The 21434-nt window shown below is 41.9% G+C and overlaps 1 protein-coding gene across 2 annotated transcripts in view; it reads right to left on the reverse strand.

Moving 5' to 3' along the window:
• CNTNAP2 (contactin associated protein 2) overlaps positions 1-21434 on the reverse strand; it is a 1023642-nt gene that overhangs the window by 167666 nt on the left and 834542 nt on the right. For both annotated transcript variants that reach the window (XM_081931012.1, XM_081931011.1), the window contains one exon: positions 19613-19769. In XM_081931012.1, coding sequence (XP_081787138.1) covers positions 19613-19769 — 157 coding nt within the window. The remainder of the gene's footprint in view (positions 1-19612; positions 19770-21434) is intronic.

The raw sequence follows: 21434 nt of genomic DNA on the forward strand, positions 1-21434 counted from the left end.
TATGATTTAAATATCTTAGATAGCAGAGCCAATTACGTCACTAAATTAATAATCCCAGCCCAACGTAGGGCTTTTATGCTGGCCCGTTTGAATGTTTTTCCCTCAGCATTTGTCAGGGGAAGATATCAAAACATTCCTAGAAACAAGAGATTCTGCAGATGTTCTATGAATGTCCCGGACACTGTAGAGCATATTCTCTTTCATTGCCCATTGTACAGTACGCTCCGTCAACGCGTGCTGTCCCCTCTCTCGGGTGGTCTGGAACCCCAGCAAGGTGAATGTGTGGGACTCTACCTATCTGACGTTGACCAAAGGGTAACGGTGGGGGTAGCCGAGTTTTTGGTAGCAGTCCTCCAAGGAGCAGGTTAACAAAGAAAACCATTGACTCTATATGTATATATATATATATGTATGTAGCCAACTGCTGCCCTTTTATATATATTTCAAGGCCTTTATATGTTATTTTCTCTTTTATGGTTTTATTCGCATAATGCCTAATAAAGGTTTGATAAGTAAGTAATAAGAAAAAATGAAGAAATAAAAGGGGTGTCTGTAAGGAAAAATGAGTATAAAGTCCAAACATTTGCGGATGATCTTGTAATGATGGTAGAAGAGCCAGTGGGAAGTATTAAAAGAATCCTAGAAGAAATAGCACAATTTGGTCAAGTTGCAGGTTTTTATTTAAACAAAAGAAAGACAAAAATTATTGCGAAAAATATGGACCAAGAATTAATAGAGGAAATGCAAAAAAGTACAGGGCTGGAAGTGGTGAACAAAGTGAAATATTTAGGAGTATGGTTAACCCCCAAAATAATTATGTACCTGTTTGGAATGGGATAAAAAGGGATCTGGAGGTGTGGGGAAGATTGAAGCTATCTTTTTGGGGAAGGATATCTACGATAAAGATGAGTGTTCTGCCAAGGATGTTATTTCTATTCCAATCACTTCTGATAATTAAAGGGGCATCAATTTTCAAAGAATGGCAAAAAATAGTTTCAAGATACATCTGGCAGGGCAAGAAGCCAAGGATTCAGTTTAAGTTATTAACAGATGCGAGAGAAAGAGGTGGCTTCGCCCTGCCAGACTTGAAACTATATTATGAAGCATCATGCCTCTGTTGGTTAAAGGAATGGATTAAATTAGTGAATGGAGAGTTGTTAGATTTAGAAGGATTTGATAATAGATTCGGGTGACATGCATATCTGTGGTATGAAAAGAAAAAAATTCATAAAGGCTTTGAAAACCACATCTTCTGAAGATCATTGATAGATGTGTGGGAGAGGTATAAAAATCTGTTGGAACCAAGACTCCCCCGTTGGCTTTCACCATTGGAAGTGATGAGTGTGAAAAAGATAAACATGAGGGGGAGGTGGATAACTTATGGAGAATTGATAGTAAGAGAGGGGGGAAATGAGAAATGAAGACTTATGAAGAGGTGAAAGAATTTGTTTATGATTGGTTGCACTACTACCAGATTAGTGAAATGTTTAAAAAGACTGTAAAATGTGTGGATATGAAGGAAGAGAATCAAAATTTCAAATAGAGGTATTGAATAATGAGTATAAAAAAATGTCTAAAATGTATAGAATGTTGTTGGAATGGCATACAAAAGATGAAGAGGTGAAATCAGTAATGATACATTGGGCTAGAGACTTTGGTTATAATATACAATATGATGATTGGACGAAATTTACGGCGTGTACCGCGTTGAAGGAAAATGTAATGAAAATGGTATATAGATGGTACATAACGCCAGTTAAATTAGCTAAAATGTATAAAACATGTAACAAGTGTTGGAAATGTAAAGAAAAAGAAGGAACTTTCTATCATATGTGGTGGGAATGCAAAAAGGTGAAAGGCTTCTGGGAAATGATATATAAGGAATTGAAAAAGATGTTGAGATATGCATTTGTTAGAAAACCAGAAGCCTTCTTACTAGGATTGGTAGGTAATGAAATTAATAGAAAAGATTGTAAATTTTTCCAATACGCTGTAACAGCTGCAAGAATACTTCCGGCGCAAAGATGGAAGCAGGAAGAAATTCCAACTGTGGAAGAATGGAGAATGAAACTGACTGAATATGTGGAACTGGATAAATTGACTGGGAAGATTCGATATCAGAAAGACCAAAAGTTTATCGAGGACTGGGGGGAATTTACAGATTATCTGAAAAGCATATGTGATGCACAGACAACGGTTGTTGGTTTTGAAGAGTCTCTTTGAAAAATTAAGAAATATTGTAAAAAAGAAAGTAGGAGAAAGAAAGAGGAATGGTTAAAGGCAATAATAAGTTCAGAAATGCGTTAACAATAGAAATTTTAACGAAAGATTTGCAGAGAAACTGAGGGAAGTCAAAAATTGATGAATGTGAGAGTTAATATGAGTTGATTGTATAAAAATGTTTGGAAAATGAATAAAAAATTATTATTATTAAAAAAAAAAGATTCACCCATGAATTTGGCAGGAAATATCAGTGTGCTGGGATACCACGATTTTCCGGGTCAACAGGATTGCAAACAGATGTTTTCTGGAAGCAGTTAACACAGAAGTGAGTGCTAAATTTACACTAGAGTCTGCTAGATTTCCAGGTGGCTTTTATGTCATACAAAAGGCCACATACAATGCAGAAGGTATCAGGTAAGGGAATGTTGGGGAAATGGAATAGTGTGCTGTCTGAATATAGCCTTACTAAGAGGGCCCCACGGTGTGCTTCTGGAGTATAAATTAGCTGGCCTTCTCCCCACCAAGCAGATCAAGCTGGAGGGGAGACTCTGAGAAGCAGCCTGCTTGCTGATGGAGGTCTTGCGGCACCTGGAGACCAGCGGGCGATGGCCAAGCTATTTTGGTGGAGAAACCTCTGGTCACCAAAGTGATGGAGGGAGCTTTCAGTCACCACAGAGCTCATCAGAATTCTGTGTTGCTTACAAGCATTAAAGCCCCACAAAGGAAAGCGAGTTAATTACAGAACAAGTCCAGCATGCTGACTTCATTGTGGATATTTAGAAATAATCACTGCTGGAATATTCAGTACTTAGATAATAATGCATCCGCTATTTAAATATTTTGTAAATTTTGATTGCAAAAATGGCCTCTATCATCCTTCTCTCCCAAAGGAAATCACCCCAAAAGAACAGGGATTACATTCTCAGTGTGCTGTATTCCAGTTAATAACCAAATGGGAGATGAATAATCCTGTAATTGTAATGAGATAGATAACATCTCAGAAAAATTTTCAGATTTCTACTTTCTTTGCACTACATAAGATTTGCAAAGAGCTATAAGGTCTCTCAGAAATAAAGTGTCAAGATAGTATTTTTTAAGTGCTTGTTAGCTTTCTATGCAGAATGCATGCATAAGCCCCTGACAAACTAAAACATACCTCTAATCCAGGCATGCCGAGTTCTGCCCCACATGGGAGGGGGGCGCTGGTGTGTGTATGTGACATCACACGGTGGGAGGAGACCTGGTGGGGCCCACCGCAGTTGTGGGAGGGCCCGACGGAGCCCTCTGCACCTGCAGGAGGGCCTGACAGGGCCCACCCAGGTACAGAATATGGAGAGGGCCCAGACCCCGCAGTGAAAATGGGGGGGGGGGCTCGGCTCCATGGCCCCACATGGATGGTGACCTGCTCTAATCAGTGCTTTTTTTCTGCTGGAGCTTTCAGGAACCAAGTTCCATCACCTCTCAGGTGGGCGCCATTGCAGGCCATCACTCTCCCATCTGCGTCTTGACTTTACATACTTCTGGGATGCCCAAAATGAACATTTCAAGCAAAAACGGAAGCTGGACAGCATGTGCAAGTCTACACTTTTTACAAGATTGATGGCTCCACCTAGCTCCTAGCCACATTTGATCAATCTCCAGCGTAGATTCGTATTCCTTCCTTTTCCTCAACCCCTCTCCCATGTAGTGGTGGTGGGCTTTAAGCTTTCCAGCCAGGCCTCTCCCATTGCAGACATGTGCGTTTGCACAAGGGCCCTTTTGAGCTGTCATAGCCATCTGCCAGAATCAGAGAGAATGTGGGGGGTGGGGGCACATTTACCTGACCTGCACCAGAACCAGGGGTGGCCCCCAAACCAGCCAGGGAGACAGCTTGCCATAGCTTTTAGCACCTTCCGGGGTGGTGAATGTGGCCGTTGTCAAACCAGCATCTGCTCAGGGCTGTCCCAAGTCGCCCAGCTGTAACAACTTCTGGCAGCTTCTTTTCTTTAATAAATGCACTGCCTCTAATTATTTTGTTTTATTGCTATAGCTAACTATTTCAAGTAACCATATTGACAACACAATACATGTTTTCTTATTTGTCTTCTCTTTTAATAATAATAATAATAATAATAATAATAATAATAATAATTTTTATTTATATCACACCCTCCCCAGCCGAAGCCGGGCTCAGAGTGGCTAACAACAGTAAGTAAAAAGTAAAAATAAAAGTAAAGGGCCCCTGACTGTTAAGTCCAGTCGCGAATGACTCTGGGGTTGCTGCGCTCATCTTGCTTTACTGGCCAAGGGAGCCAGCGTTTGTCCGCAAACAGTTTTTCTGGGTCATGTGGCCAGCATGACTAAGCCGCTTCTGGCAAACCAGAGCAGCGCACGGAAACGCCGTTTACCTTCCCGCCAGAGCAGTACCTATTTATTTACTTGCACTTTGACGTGCTTTCGAACTGCTAGGTTGGCAAGAGCAGGGACCGAGCAACGGGAGCTCACCCTGCCACAAGGATTCGAACTGCCGACCTTCTGATCAGCAAGCCCAAGAGGCTCAGTGGTTTAGACCACAGCTCCACTCTTTTGATAGTTGTACACAATTCCTTCACTTTATCCTCTTCTAGGATGCCTAGATGAGTGGTTTTCCTCTCATGCCAAGTCTACTCCAGGGGATGTGGGGATCCTGGTAGTGTCTAGATAGCTTGGTAGACCGGACCAGGGAGGAGTCAGTGGCTGTAATGCATGTTGCAACCAGTGGCATGGAGAAATGCAGTTGCGTTGTCATTGAAAGAAAACCGAGCTTGCCAGGTAGGGGGTTGAAAGGCAGCGCTTTCCAGGCAGCCTTCTCTGAAATGCTGACCGTTCATGAAAAGGGCAAAGCTAAAGCTAGAGTAATTGGGGTTTTTTTCCAACTGTGTGTGTGCAGGTTTTAGCTGTTTTTATATATGCAGTTCTATATATGTTTTTACTGTGTTTTACATTGCTCCGGGATGCCTCATGGGAAGTGATTAATAAGTTAAATACTACTACTTCTAACAATGTTAATTTAGTACTGGGGATGTACTATTGGCCCCTTGACCAAAATGCTGAAGATGAGATGGAGATACATCTCCCAAAGAGGCTCCCAAAGTAGGAAATATTGCAGTAATGAGAAACTTCAAGTACACTCATGTAGACAAGGCAAACACACTTCCAGTCACAACAAAGAGGTAAAATTTCTAGATACCATAAATTACAGTGTCTGAGAACAGGGACTGATGGAACTGAACAGAGGGAAGGTGATGATGGTCTTAAACTTAAGAGGTGCAAGTGCTGTTGAACCAAATGGGAACAGTGATCACAGTGCTATCAGAAAATCTGACATGTTAATTTCAAAATAGAAGACCTCTAAAAAAGGAGGGGATTGGTAAACAAACAAACAAACAAACAAACAAGCTGAAATGGCAAATCAAGTGAGTCAACTCTTGATTGCTTGGGGATTTTTTGAAGCCATAATAACAAAAGCTAAGCTAGAATGTACACCACAAATCAGGAAGGCCAAGAGGATGCCAGCATGGTTAACTAGCAGAGGCAAAGAAGTGATCAGAAGCGAGGAGGCTTCCTTCAGAAAACGAAAGTCTTGCCCAAATGTTGATACTAAAAGAGGACACAAACTTTGGCAAAACAAATCCAAACAATCAGATGCAAAAAACCTCAGGAAGCCCATTAACATAAGACTTAAGACCAACAATTTTAAATCTGTCTTCACAGCAGAAGAGGTAGGAAAGATCCCTGTGCCTGAACTCACTTTCTTAGGAAAGGAGCCTGAGGAACGGAGGCAACAAGTTACAGGACACAACGTTCTAGATCAAGGGTCAGCAACCTTTTTCAGCTGTGGGCCTGTCCAACGTCCCTCAGATCATGTGGTGGGCCAGACTATATTTTGAAAAACAATATATGAACGAATTCCTATGCCCCACAAATACGGTAACCCAGAGATGCATTTTAAATAAAAGGACACATTCTACTCATGTAAAAACACGCTGATTCCCGGACCGTCTGCAGGCCGGACTAAGAAGGCGATTGGGCCTCATCCGGCCCCCGGGCCTTAGGTTGCCTACCCCTGTTCTAGACCTTAGTGACAAATAAAAAACAAATCAATCCAGATGTCATCCAGCCAAGAGTTGAAGAATTTAAATAGTTCATTCTAATAACTTGCAAAAAGCTGGAATTTGACTGTTTTATTATTGTAATGGCTTCTCAGTTCATCCCAATAATGTAAGTCCTTCCTTGATATATTCAAGACCCCAATTCAAAGGGCAATTGTGAATAATGATTCAGACCTCAGTGCCACCTGAATATATTCAAGCTGCACAAAAGATACTTGTTAGTTTTCTTGTTCGATCTTCACCCAGACTACGTCCTTTCCAACATTATGTATGTAACCCAGGGCTACACTTTTGCCAACACAGGTAACCTTTTAGTGGTGACTAATTCTGTCATCTCTATACCACATGGAGCCATGCTAATGAACCTTCTCTGAAATTATGCATTCCCTTCTTGCTTCAAACAAACTCCTAGAGCCCATTATATTTCTGAGTGCTAACTGCAACAGCTTTTCTTTGTGGGGGTGGGTGGGGAATTCATCCAAGAATCTGGGAAGCAACCCCCTCCCCCCCCATGTACATTCAAGCTGATCTACCCCTGACTGGCTGTAGCAGCTATAGGTTTAGCCTGGGGTCGCGGTGCTCATCTCACTCTATAGGCCGAGGGAGCCGGCGTTTGTCTGCAGACAGCTTCTGGGTCATGTAGCCAGCATGACTAAGCCGCTTCTGGCAAACCAGAGCAGTGCACAGAAACGCCATTTACCTTCCCACTGGAGTGGTACCTATTTATCTACTTGCACTTTGACATGCTTCCGAACTGCTAGGTGGGACCAAGCAACAGGAGCTCACCCTGTTGCGGGGATTCAAACCGCCGACCTTCTGATCGGCAAGCCCTAAGCTCAGTAGTAGCTGGCTTCTTTAGGCAACAGGGAAGAGGAACAAAGGAAGTTAAACTATAGCAGTTTTGAGCATCCATAGTTGCTGCAACCAGAGAGTGACTTCGATATACACAGGACCTTGTTCACAGATTCCTTTACAAACTACCACAAGAAGATGTTTAGGTTTCTTAACCCTTAAATATATTGTACTTTCAAAACACCACCTTCAAAGTTCTTGAGCAACATTTCCTCCCCTTCAATGTTTTGCTTGTGCACTTATGATGTCAAAATCTGAGAAATGGTACTGTGTCAAACTGGTTCTTATTTACAGTGTACTGGAATGATAAATTTCAAGATGTTGGCCCATATGCATTGCTCTCTTCAGTAGGTTGATGATACAGTTTCTTGAAAGGAAACATATTTATGGTTGCTACAACTTAGTTGAATCTAAGGGGAAACACACGGGGCAGTTGGGTAATTGTTCTGCAGCAGGAGGCCCAGCTGAGTTGGACCCAACTCCATGGGAAATGGAGGTGCACCCAGGATTTCTTCTGGCCCCAGTTATCTGGGATAACTAAATCCATGTTGTGATGTCACCTTTCCGTACTCACGAAGAATGGCGTTTAGGAAGCACCCAACTTGATTTCAATGCACAGGGTAAGTGCTGCAGGAAATGAGGGAAGGGGGGATTCAACTGGCAGCAGCCGGGCTTCCCACCTAGGACAGGGCACTCAACCCAGACAGGCTGAAGGTCCTCATTATTTTGTAACTGGCAAGAAGAAAGGACCATTTCAGACTCCAAGCTATGTAAAGGTTTCAAAAGATGCTGTTTATAATAGTGGCTTTTAAAAAGAGTGATTTGAAGAGTGGGCTACAAATTGAGCTATAAACATGATGTTGATGCATCCGCTGGGGGCGGAAGGAGGCCTCTATGATTGGCGTTAACTGAAATCTTCCAGTAAGACAAAGAAAAAGGAGAACTAAATAACTATCTTTAAAACATTTTTATCCTTCATTTGTGACAAATAATTATTGGCAATTGGATGTGCCAAGATTCGTAAACACATTAAACGCAATAGCACACAAGAAAGGTAATTAACAGATTGGGGCTGGGGAGCCCCCCCCTTCATTATGTAGATCACTCTGCTATAAAGTAACAGGGAGAAACAGATACTTCACTTTTGGACTGCTTGTAAACACTGGCATATGTCTCATAGAATTATTTTCATTTCAATTAGGCTGCTGTTTTAGTATCTTTTCCAGGAGGCAAGATGACCTTGTTAGAAAATGAAATGCTGCCTCGTTAATTTGTCGAAGACTTTATGGTCTGTTTATGAGGGTTTATGATTTAAGAACTGTTTTATGTTAGCAGCATTAATATCCTTGGAAATCGGAAAATTGCCACAGGATTTTCTCACTGGGGATTTGAAATCTTGCATGCTTACTTAATGTTTGAGAGTGGTGAATGAAAGCAGATGGGTTTTGCCTTGACATGATGGAAGATTTCTTCTTAAATATCCCAAAAACAGGGTGTAAATGAGCCACTAAACAGGTGACAGATTGAATTATCAATTCAAAGGCAGCTGAATCCTACAGGATATTTGTGACTTTATATGCCATTCCTACTGTAATAGCATTTGGTCACTTAATATACATGACACAACCCTTAAAACAGTGTAAAATGTGAGGTTAATTTAAATCCATATTGCAGAAATTGAACAGTGCAATTCTTGAGATGTCTACTTAGAAGAAATCCCTATTGACGCCACCTGGACATGTACAGGATTGTGCTGTTAGAGTTGTTAAGAATATTTCCAATTAAAGTTAGAATTTTGGAAGGTGTTTGTTCAATAAAGCTATAGACCTAGTCAAGTTAGACTGCAAGAGAGTTGAGTGGGAAATGAATGGTTGTGAAAGGCAATGCTGTGAGAAAGCAGCTGACGAGCATGGTGTGCCAGAAAGATGAGCTGTGCAAACAAAGCCACAATTGTTGCTTGTACTTGTAAATAGTTTTGAAGTTTTAAAACACCTGTTAAGGTCTAAAAAAAACCTTGTTTATTTGCTATTCAGCCTTTGGTTAAAACAGAAAGGAATTTTATGGAAACGTCTAATTGTTGGGGTAAATGTACAATGTCCATTTAAATAACAAGCCAACCTGGTGATTTTTTACTCCTTATTTATCTCTCTCCCTGCTCTTTCCACACATACCCTGCAAGAAAACCATTTGAGATGTTAGAAATCATCTAGCTTGTCCAAAAAACCTGAGTGACAGCAGAGCAGACTTCAAATGCAATGCATTCAAGAAACCTAACAAATATGCAATAAATATAGAATAGGTTATGGTTTCTGGCTGAATGGATATGGAAGGATAATCCCTAGTTAAACACTGTATTTCATTTCAGACCTTCAGATATGATTTCATGGTTTATGAAGGTTGCAGCACTTTAATATCAAATTATAGCTTTGAAGTTGTATTGAGAGTAGAAAGGGAGGGGGGAAACTCCTGTGCATAAATGACAAAGGGAAGGGCTTTTTGAGAGAGAGAGAGAGAGAGAGAGAGAGAGAGAGAGGGAGCTCAGACTAATCGAATCACACTGTGTGACTGTAAAACTATATGCAACACATATTACAATAGAGCACACACACATTTCCGATATATACCAAACGTATAATCACATTTTTGCTGCAATTCTAAACATGCAAGCAAGCTCTCTGAGCCCCGTGGGACTTTCTTGAAAGTAAAGATTCAACCCAGATCCCAGAAATGGATCCATAACACTCTGGATGAAGTAGAAGGGAAGGCAACTGTTGTCCCATCCTCTTCCTAGCATGGCCACCCACCCTCCCTCTCCACACAATGACACACAGTGTGTGCAGCCGAGCAGCTGATGGGAGGGGTGGCAAATGAGATGAACCAAGAGGGAGGAACTGCAGAAGAACCACACCTGCTGTCTTTTGGACGTTCGCTTGTGGTTTAAAGACCATGTTGATTGTCCTGGCTGCAAGGTGGAACCCTTGGTCACATTATATACCCCCCCTCACAGCAAATCATATAAACCACAGAAAACACAACAAGCCGCAGTTAATAAAAAAAGCACATGAGCTCATTTCTATCAAGATTAGCCATGGTTTATCATGTCTGAATTCAGGGTTTATTATCACTACATAGTACATCAAGTCTGATCTAGAAACTAAAGAACTAGTTTTATCCCAGCTCAGACATTGCTGTAATAAACTGCATTGTCATAACACAAGCGTTGTAGCTGGGTCAAACAAAAGATAAATGAATCAAACTCTTCATATACTCTACTGAAATTAAGTAGAAGGAGCCTGGGATTTTTAATAAACATTTTTCATGATAAGCATGATTAAGCATGCTGTTGCTGAATGCCAGGTTCACTTGGAGTAAGACCTCCCTCATCCATGATATGATCAGATCTGATCATGGATGAGGAGGCTGGTGTGGTCTGCATCACTGAGACCTGGGTGGGTGAGCAGGGTGGAGTTGGTCTCACCTGGCTGTGCCCACCTGGGTACTCAGTGCAGCCTCAGGCCAGACTTGGGGAGCAGGGAGGGGGAGTTGCTGTGGTCTGAAGAGATTCTCTCTCTATCTCCAGGCTCTCTGTCTAGTTGGTGGAGAGAACTAGAGTCTGTGTTCTGACAGAGCTGATCTCAGAGGCAGTGCTCACGACTCCCAGACCCCTGGTTCTGGCGCACTTCAAAATCCATGCCAAGGTGACTGGCTCTGGGGTGGCTCAGAACTTCATTGGCTGTCCCAACATGTCACCAGCACATGGCAGGCCACACTCTGGACCTTGGTGACCTGTTAATGGGGGACATTGATATCACTCCCTTGTCATGGTCAGATCACTTCCTGTTGAGATTTAGGCTTTCAGACCTTTCCCCTCCGCAGAGGTGGGGGACCTGTGAGGATGGTCTGCCCTTGGAGGCTGATGGATCCAATGGCTTCCCAAATGGTTATGCAGGATTTTTTGGCTGATGTGACTGGTGCTGCTCTTGATGCCCTGGCTGACCTCTGGAACATTTGAATGGCTCCGGCCATTGAAATGATTGTCCCTGAGTGCCCTCTCCCACTTTGTGGAGCCCATTTGGCTCCCTAGTATACTCCCTAGTTTAAAGACAGTCTCAAGGCAAATCTAAAAAATGTAGTATAAACACTGACAACTGGGAAACACTGGCCTGCGAGCGATCCAGTTGGAGAACAGCCTTTACCAAAGGTGTCATGGGCTTTGAAGACACTTGAACTCAGGACGCAAGGGAGAAATGTGCTAAGAGGAAGGCACAATTGGCAAATCCACACCATGATCAATTCCCGCCCGGAAACCAATGTCCCCACTGTGGAATATTGTGTGGATTGAGAATTGGCCTCCACAGTCACTTACGGACTCATTGTTAAAACCGTATTTATGGAAGACAATCTTACTCAGCTACGAGGGATCGCCAAAGAAGAAGATACTCCCTCGTATACCAGAGCTTAGGGCAAGGAAACAAGCTGGGAGATGTATTGAACACAAATGGAGGAAAGATCCAACTGAATGCAACTGAACAGGGCCAAGGGCCCTGATAACCGGAACACGGGAAGTCATCCAAAAACACTGAATTTGGAACTCATTAATTGGCTTTTTTGATTGTATTATTATGTGGTATGATTTGGTATTGTATTAATGAAAAAGTTATAAAAATTATATTTTTTAACAAAGAAAATCCTAATAAGACTGAGGCACTGTGAGCAGGTGCTTCCCTCGTCCAGATGGCTGGGAGGTTGCCTGCTCTGATAGGGTTACACGCCCTCTGAAGGAGTGGGTCCGCAGCTTGGGGCTCCTCCTGGATCCTTTGCTGTCACTCGAGGCTCAGGTGGCCTCAGTGGCCTGGAGTGTCTTCCATCAGTTTTGGCCCAGCTGCAACCTGATCTGGACAGGGAGAGCCTAACTTCTGTTTTCTATAGTCTGGTAACCTCTAGGTTTGGTTACTACAGTGTGTTATATGTATGGCTGCCTCTGAAGATGGTTCTGAAACTTCAGTTGGTGACCAGTTTGTTCACCAGGGCAAAACGGTTTGAGCATCTTACACCGATCCTGGTCCGACTTCACTGGCTACCAATTAGTTTCCGGGCCCAGTTCAAAGTGTTGGTTTTGACCTACAGGCAGCTCCCCACTTGCACAGGGGTTGTGCTTGGGGTCATTGTGTGTGTGCTGACAGGGCACGCGAAAGCCCACTCTGCCCCATTCCTACCCCACCCTTTTCCACCACCTTCTGGGGCTAAAAATGGCATGCGCACCAGCGGTCACATGTGCCTTGAATGCGTGCAGGATGATCCAGGTGGAAAAATCAAAATTGGAAATAGAATTGTTAGATTCAAAAATTAAGAATTTGTCAAGAATGTATAACTTGCTGTTGAAATGGAACACTCAGGATGAAATGGTGAAATCAGCTATGATTAAATGGGCACAAGACGTTGGACATAACATAATGATGGCTGACTGGGAACAGTTATGGACCACAGGTATGAAATTCACGGCATGTAATGCCTTAAGAGAAAATTTAATGAAAATGATTTACAGGTGGTACATGACACCAGTCAAGCTTGCAAAAATTTACCATTTGCCCAAAAATAAATGTTGGAAATGTAACGAGACTGAAGGTACATTCTTTCACCTTTGGTGGACATGCCCAAGGATTAAGACATTCTGGGAGATGATTTATAATGAAATGAAAAAGGTATTCAAATATACCTTCCTGAAGAAACCAGAGGCCTTTCTCCTGGGCATGGTTGGCCAATTGGTGCCAAAGAAGGATAGAACTCTTTTTATGTATGCAACAACAGCAGCAAGAATACTTATAGCGAAGTATTGGAAGACACAAGATTTACCCACCCGGGAAGAATGGCAGATGAAGTTGATGGACTATATGGAATTGGCGGAAATGACTGGCAGAATCCGAGACCAGGGAGAAGAGTCAGTGGAAGAAGATTGGAAGAAGTTTAAAAACTATTTACCGAAATATTGTAAAATTAATGAATGTTTGAAAAATGTGGGAATAAAGTTATATGGCTTTAGTAGAAATGTTATAAGGAATTAAGTATACCGGTAAATAGATTATTAGAGTATTAAAAGAAAAAATAAGGTTAGAATATGTTAAGATAATTAAAGGATAGAAAACAGAGGAAGATGGAAAGGAATTGCTGAAACAATTAACTGAAGTGGAATACAAAAAGGGAGGTGTGAGGAGGTCGTTGAAATAAGTGAATGAAGGATAGGATGATGAAACTGTATGATGTGTTTTAAACTGTTTTTATTTTGTTGCGTTAGTCTAATGTGTTAGTGTTGTGTGGTGTTTTTGTATTGTATTGTATTGTATTGTCCATTTTGTTTTGTAGTGTTTAAATTGTTGGAAAAGTAAAAAATAATATTTTTTTTAAAAAAATGAATGGGTGCAGGATGGGAGTTGCCTGTAGGAAGCCTTAAGCAGCTCAGGCCCACAAGACCTCAAGGACCACCTCTCCCCATATAAACCAACCCACACTGTTGCGTTCATATTCTGAGGCCCTTCTTTGTGTGTCTCCTCCAAGAGAGGTCCGGAGGGTGGCAACACGGGAACAGGCTTTTTCTGCAGTGGCTCCCTGTTTGTGGAATGCTCTCCCCAGGGAGGCTTGTTTGGCACCTTCGTTACATATCCATAGGTGCCAGGCAAAAACATTTCTCTTTAACCAGGCCTTTGGCTGATTGATATTCTATGGCCTTTAAAATGCATTTGAGGGAGGTGGAATTTTTGTTTCGTTCTGTTTTTCTTTTGAATATTTCTTTTGTGTTTCTTTCCTGTATTTTTATCATGTAAACTGTCCCAAGATCATTGTATAAAGGTTGGTATATAAATTTAATAAATAAAACAATAATAAATAATAATTCACTTATTTGCAGGAAGAAAACAGCATTCCAAATACAATGACTAGCATAGCAGCAATGTAACTGTGATAAGGTGTTATTTTTACAGTATCAATTCCAAAATTAACTTAATTAAGGGGCAAAATAAATGGGAGCGGCAACATTTGTTTAAGCATATGTTTGCCCCATTCACATATAAAGCAGAGTGAGCGAATCTGGTAGAAGAGTGGAGACAATTACGCCAGTTGGCATATCCCCACATGCAAAAGGGTCTCCATGGAGCACTTGCTCTCATCGCAGGTTAAGGGCCAAAAAGATCAAAAACCATGCAGAAGTTTGACAACATCCTTCTGAGAAGCAAAACTGAGGAATGATGACGTTCCAGCAATGCAAGCCTACAAGGTGCATGCAGTGACTGGTTGGGACAAGGTAGAAGTGAACTCTGCTCACCATAGCGTGGTCCATGCCCACTGAACTGAATTGAAAGTGGCCAAAAAGTGACAGCACCTGTCTGGAAAGCCTTGCTACTTTTTCCTTTGAAAACTGTGGGAGCAGATGAACTGCAGGCCCAGCCCACAACCCTTCACAGCCACCACCACCACCAATTGGTTTTGCAAAACATTTTTGTCATGAGTGTTATATGGTGAAACTTAAGACGAGAAATGCAAGCAAGGAAAAATGAAAGGGAAGAGGCAAAGTTGTCCTATACCAGGCATGAGAGAGAAATCCAAACCAAGGAAAGAATGGGAAGAGAAAGTCAAAGGGGGCAGAGAGAGAGAAGCTTTCTAAAGGAAGAAAAAGAGGAAGACAGATAAGCGTCCAAAGGAACAGACTTCATCTTTGGGCACAACACCAAACAAAGGACAAAAGTGAGAAATGGCACTAGAAACAGGTTTAGCAAGTCACTGTTTGATGCAAGCTGAAGTCCTCTGACAGTTGTTCTTTTGGGTGTTCACCTCTGCAGTTTGCTGAATAACTGGCTCACACCACCAAGAGCTCCTTGCCAGGCTTGCTGCCTTGCTGTCCGGTGAATATCAGCCTAGCAGTGCAATGTCAGCCTAGAAGTGCAATATTGAAATGGAATAGAACCAAGTGTCTGTGACTAAAAGGGATTCCTGAAATTAGCAGGATGGGAAGAATAGTTCTTACCAAATGATACATTTCAAACTAAATATGAAAGGGCATAATTTTGTGTTCATTTCAAAGGTTTGTGCTGTGTAATGATGCATTGAATTGTTCCATAAGAAAAATAACTTTTAAAGTTTAATGTTCGATATGCCATACAGCCATCTTTGCAACAAAATGTTCAAGAAGGCAGAACTACATGCGCTAGGCAGCAAATGAAGTAGAGCTTCATTTCCAAAGCCTGTAAAAACACTACTGTAGATTCAGCAGAGCATTGAGGGTCACTTTACATCTGAATGCAAACTGCTCTAGTGTCATATATGCAGAGTGAAAAAGACTCAAAGGGGAAATAAGTGAGAGAGACAAAATGAAAATACTAGGACAAAATCTGTCCCATGTTCACAAGTAAAGGCAAAAACAGGGCAGCCAGATCAATGCACATACCTTGCTGCCCTGCCAAGCATACAACCTGGAATGAGAACCAGTGCCCTCACGTAAGTCCTCATTACATTTTTCAATATAGACCCTGGTTCTCATTATATAAATGACTTGATGAGGTGAGGGATGTATGATTGAAATTAGAACCAGTACTTTGCTACATGCACAATCTATTGCAGTTGTGTAAATGAGCCCAGAAAAGTTGCTAGTCTGCAGCCAACAAGGAAACTCAAGAGACTCCCTCTTAGCAGGCCAGTAAAAAAAGGTTTGCCTTTTACCAAATGGGCTGGTAGGGGATGACTGGGTATTTGCCATCCCGTCCTTGAACACACCCCATTTCCATGCTAGTTGGGAAAGGATTTCTCTCTCTTCTACAACTCACTTGACAGACCCAATCCCTCTTTGAAAAATCACTCCCACTCCCACTCCCAACGAAACCATTCTGAATGTCTCCTAGGTAAAGAGAAACAATCACTTACTTGCATATTGATTACACAGTCATGGAAATAAAAGGAGCTCTCATGCTCAAGATAAAACATTTCCTTCAATATTATCTCAAATGAAAAATGCACACTAGTTTCAATGATTTTAAGCACACACAAAGAGGACTTGCTTACATGGGCAGCTACTTTATCTCAAACAGGTTGAAATAATTAGGAAAACTTAAATGCCTGGTTGTATTAGTATTTCTTGCTTCGAGAAATTTTTGCTTAGAGAAATAAACTTGATGAAATCACTGCAAGCCACCCATTGAAGCTCAATCCAGATGCACTGTTTGGAAGCAAAATACCTGCAGATGGCAGGTAATGAGGTTGATTTAAGACAAGGTGGTCAGCCTCCTCTGGATGGTGGGGGGTTCACAGGTTCACAGTCTGGGGCTACTTTCTGACCGCTTTTGTTACTTGGTAGGCAGGTAGCAATTATGGCAAGGACCGCCTTCTCTCCTGCTATGCTGGATGTATAGCTTAACACAGCGACTGAAAATGTGTGAGCAATGTAAGTGCCGGGACTCAATTTGTACTTGGGATCAAAGCAGAAAATTCCCGGATAGTTTCAAGAGCTCAATACATTAACAAAATTTGAGAACACACTGCAAGACTGCTGCCATTTTTCCTTTTGCTAGTGACAGATGCAAAAACTGAGGGCAGCAGGAAGGCTCTTTAGGGACTGTCTTGTTCTGGGTTTTTGGGTGCCTGGATTTAGCAAGTGCCATAATTTAATCAATGCTTGGAGAATTGAAGTTAGACACTTAATAGCTGGGCTCAGTTTCCCATGTCCAGGTAAGCCTGATAATGGCCAAATTGTTAAGCAAACAAAGGGGGCAGGGAGATGGATGATAAACAAAGCAGAGATTCTGTGCCAATTGGAGAATGGGTGAAACCCCTCCCTGAGCTCAGAGTTAGCTAGAAGAACAAAGGCCAGCAGTGGAGTGCAATGTTAGAAGTTCAGTGAGTGGGAGAGCAGGGCCACAGGCAGGATGGTGTGTAACAGTCTTATCTACTGGTCCAAAATACTGTGGGTGCTGGTCAGAAGGAATTGCACTATCATCCCCTCTAATATTAAACTTGGGTGGGCAAGCAGCTCTCTGTTTGGAAGCAAGGTTGCCAAACAAGAAAGTGGCAGGGGGCTTCACAAGTATGCAGCCTGTAAGTTAAAAGGAAAAATATTTTAAATTTAAAACAAACAGAATCTCAACAGCCAACAAGTGGCTTGCAGGACCTGGTATGTGATGTTGAGAGGATTTGAGCCACATAATACTGAGGATGTCCATGGTGGAAGTTGTAGGGTGGAAACTCAGGAAGGGATTGATCCCTTGAGTCACTTACAGCTGACCTTGGACCTTCCCACCTGGCGCTTTACCCCTCTCCAAGAACTTCCAAATAGGAACAAAGTTCTCAGGTTGGGGTTGGCAGCCAGACCCAAACCTGACCCATAATAATAATAATAATTTATTTTTTATACCCCGCCCATCTGGCTGAGTTTCCCCAGCCACTCTGGGCGGCCCCCAATCAAGTGTTAAAAACAGTACATCGTTAAATATTAAAAACTTCCCTGAACAGGGATGCCCTCAGATGTCTTTTAAAGATAGGGTAGCTGCTTATTTCCTTCACATCTGAAGGGAGGGTGTTCTACAGGGAGGGTGCCACTACCAAGAAGGCCCTCTGTCTGGTTCCCTGTAACCTCACTTCTCGCAATGAGGGAACCACCAGAAGGCCCTCGGCACTGGATCTCAGAGTCCGGGCTGAACGATGGGGGCGGAGACGCTCCTTCAGGTATAGGACCAAGGCCATATACCACGCACACTGGGGGAAGCACACTGGGGGAAGATTTTAGGGTGGTGGGAAAGATAATGTCCCTTTTCTCCTCCACAACCACCCCTTGAGCCCCAAGCTCCTGTTCTAGGCTGGCAGAAGACCTGAACAGAAATTCTTCTGTTAGCAATACATTTGTTTTGCTGCTGTTATCAGTTTCTTTCCAGACCAAAGTGCTAGGTTTCTCTCTTTAAAGCACACCATGCCCTGGCTCTAGGTTTTCTGAAGGGGTGCTTTCCACTTGATGCTCCTCTGGGTGTCCAAAGGTTGTCTCAGAAACACCTGCTTAGGATTTTTGATAAAAATAAACATTTTCAGAAAGGTCTTTGGAATGCTAGAATAATTTTCTAGATAGAACGGCAATGTTTAAAACATTTCTTGCCATCCAACAACCCTTTGAAATATAAATGTGATGTTCAAATTTAAATTAATAATAATAGTAATAATAATAATAATAATAATAATAATAATAATAATAATAATAAAACATGACAATTAAGTCAACATTTAGTCCAGAAAACAGTGGATATTACTGTAGTGCTGGAAAAAACCAGACGTGTACCTACTTGGTGGCTGGATTGGAGACCATTAGGAGCTCTGCAAAGACAACTCAGTGGCATAATAAATATCTCCTACATAATTTGTTCCTTTGTCTCATTTTGGGTGTTTTAGCTCCTGCGGCTGCATCATGTCAAGTTGACCTTCCCAAGCATTGACTTTTTCAGTATCTCACCTAAGTTCTGTTAGCCAGGATTGCATCTTTCAACCTCATAAACCAAGCACTTTCTAAGCTTGCTACACCTTAGTATCCTTTTGATTCTTCTCCTATAATCCAAAAGCCATTTGAAAGAAAGCTTCTCTTGTTCAGCCTCTCTGTTAATCCATATAATTAATTACCTATTTTTATCCTAAATGAATCAAGCACTTTTCTGTAGTTCAGCAACCACTAATAATATGAATAATTAATGTTTTAATTCTAACAGTCTGCATACTGCTATTGATCCAAATATCAACAGGTTGATTACAACAAAGAAAAATGCTAAAAAAGAGAAAGAAGTATATCGTATTATCAAACCTTTTTGAGCTATAATCACACATTTATTTAATCACTGAGATCAAAGCAGTAAATGCAAAGCTAATAATGGATCCAATTCTGTCATGTACCAGAAATGTGTTCCTTTGAGAGCAATATTCAGTGTATAAAAAGAACCTGTTACATAAAAAAGTGGAGTCAGGAAGAGGAGATTTAGGTGTTTAAAGGTATACACAAAGATTACTGTAAATGTACTCTGTCACCCAGGCCCATAAATATATAAAAAGACTAAAAGGCTGGAAAGTTTCTGCTTGTTCCTAGCACCCAGTACTCTCAGGTAGAATGCCTTTGAGCATAGATGTTCCATGGTTAATAGTAGCTGCTAAATGTTTAGATGCAGAACAGTGCTTAACAGCTATCAAATCTGATGGCCATAATCACATTCTCTGCAACTGAATTCCTCCATTTAATTAAGTACCACGTCTGTCTGGAACCTTCCGCCTGTCCTGACCAATTCATGTAATTGTGTGACCTTGAGATTTAGTATTGTGAGAGATTTAGGTGTGTAGGATTGTGTAAGATTGTGCTGCAAATTGTTAACGTATTGTTACTGTGCACTTAACAACATACTTACTCTTTTTTTGAATCAGCATCACAGTTGCAGTGGTATTTGGAATCAGTGCAGTTCCGTTCAATGCCACATGCACACTTCTGAATGCCTGGTCCAGAGCCTCCCCAATAGTAGTGTTTTTCATTGGCACGTCCAAACCACCAGGTATACGGACTGCCCTCTGTAAGGATAAAGAAAGAAGTGGTCATGCTAAATACAGCAGAGCTCCATGATGCTACAGCTCCTGTGCCAGCCACACTGTATCTCAGAGCCCCTGGGCACATCTGGAAAAGAAATACATTGCTCAAATGAGATTTGAAATCCTGATGCACCCAAAACATCACATGCATGCTCATTTATCTTTAGAAATGATTTGATCCTTTATTTATCAGTGGTGGCAGGGGGGGGGGAGGGGAGTTAAAATTCTTAAGCAACTGATGTTTTAGGAGGCCGCCCTGGACTCAGATCGGAACAGACAAGCAGCAATCCAGGATTCTTGGGCAGCCCCAAACACCTGATTCCATCACATTGAAGTCAAATCCCTCCTCTTCAGTGCATGAGGTTGAGATCCGATGTCAGAGGGAAATTGCAGAGGCACTTAGCCACAGACACAGATCCACAAGACAAACATGCGGTGATGGGGCGTCTCTGGCCCAAAGATATTGCATGACTATCCTCTCAGTTAGAGAGGACTTCATCACAGATGCACAGCCAAAGTCTTCCCAGCTCCATCAGAATAGAAGACTGCCAGAGTGGACAGGGTCCCTTTAACAACCAGGGCTGGATCTAGACACATCAAAACAGTGTTTCAGGAAAACACATTGTAAACTTTATTATGAGAAATCACATTGGCGAAAGACGGGACTCCACGACTCCATCTGTTGTCACAGTGTTATAATGCATATAAAACTGTTTTTCTTTCCTAATGTAGCTGAGTCCCTGGTGTTCTCTTCATATGTGTTAGGATCATTACAGTGTTTATGAAGTCAGCCTGTCCACATGGACTGTGAAAGACTAATATTTAAGCAGGTGGTTTTAAGTGATGTGTGCATATACTAGGGGAGTGTGCACCAGCCACAAGACTTGACTTGTAGCTGTAACTGTAGCTGTAGAAATACTTCCAGAGTGCCTCACAATATTGTTTCCTATTAAAACCCTGAATAATTTTATGCCATCTATGACTGTGGTAGCTGCACTTTGATAAACGACCAGGCACTGGTGATCTTTATTAGGAACACAAAGTGACATGGTGAGGGGAAAGAAGATTAAAATTATCCACACCTGAAATCTGCTGTGAAAGAAATTCAGAACAAAATTGCTGAATAAGCTGTTTTTAATGTTGTTTTAATGCTGGAACCCACCTTAGGGTCGAGGGTGGGAAATACTAATAGAAAAACCCATGTGGTGGGCATTAGGACATCTTGTGGCAGTGAATTCCATAAAATAATAGGCTGGCCCTACGTATGTCTAGGTGAGTTTGGTGGGCTTACTTCTGGTGACTGTACACAGGAATGCAAACTTAATGAAGCACTCTTGGAAGAAATAGTGGCCTTTCATCCTTTGTTTAGAACAGAGAAAACACTGGCACTCAACTCATGCCTCTGTGAGTATATGCAGGAAACATCCCTGGCCACTAAGACCAGGCTGGAGAGCACACCTTACCCCTGTGTACCAAAATAATTTAGGAAGGGGCTGGGAGGGATCAGATGGTTGCAAGAAAAGCTTCACAGCATTTGGTGCTTCCAACAGAATCACAGTCGGGCATGGAAGGGGGTGGCTCCCTCCAGCTCAACACTGCAGATGACCCAAACACAGGCAGGCGAAATTGGAAGAGGGTAAGCCCCAG

The sequence above is a fragment of the Podarcis melisellensis genome (genome assembly GCF_964234715.1).
Source record: "Podarcis melisellensis genome assembly, chromosome: 12".
Classification (NCBI taxonomy): Eukaryota; Metazoa; Chordata; class Lepidosauria; order Squamata; family Lacertidae; genus Podarcis; species Podarcis melisellensis.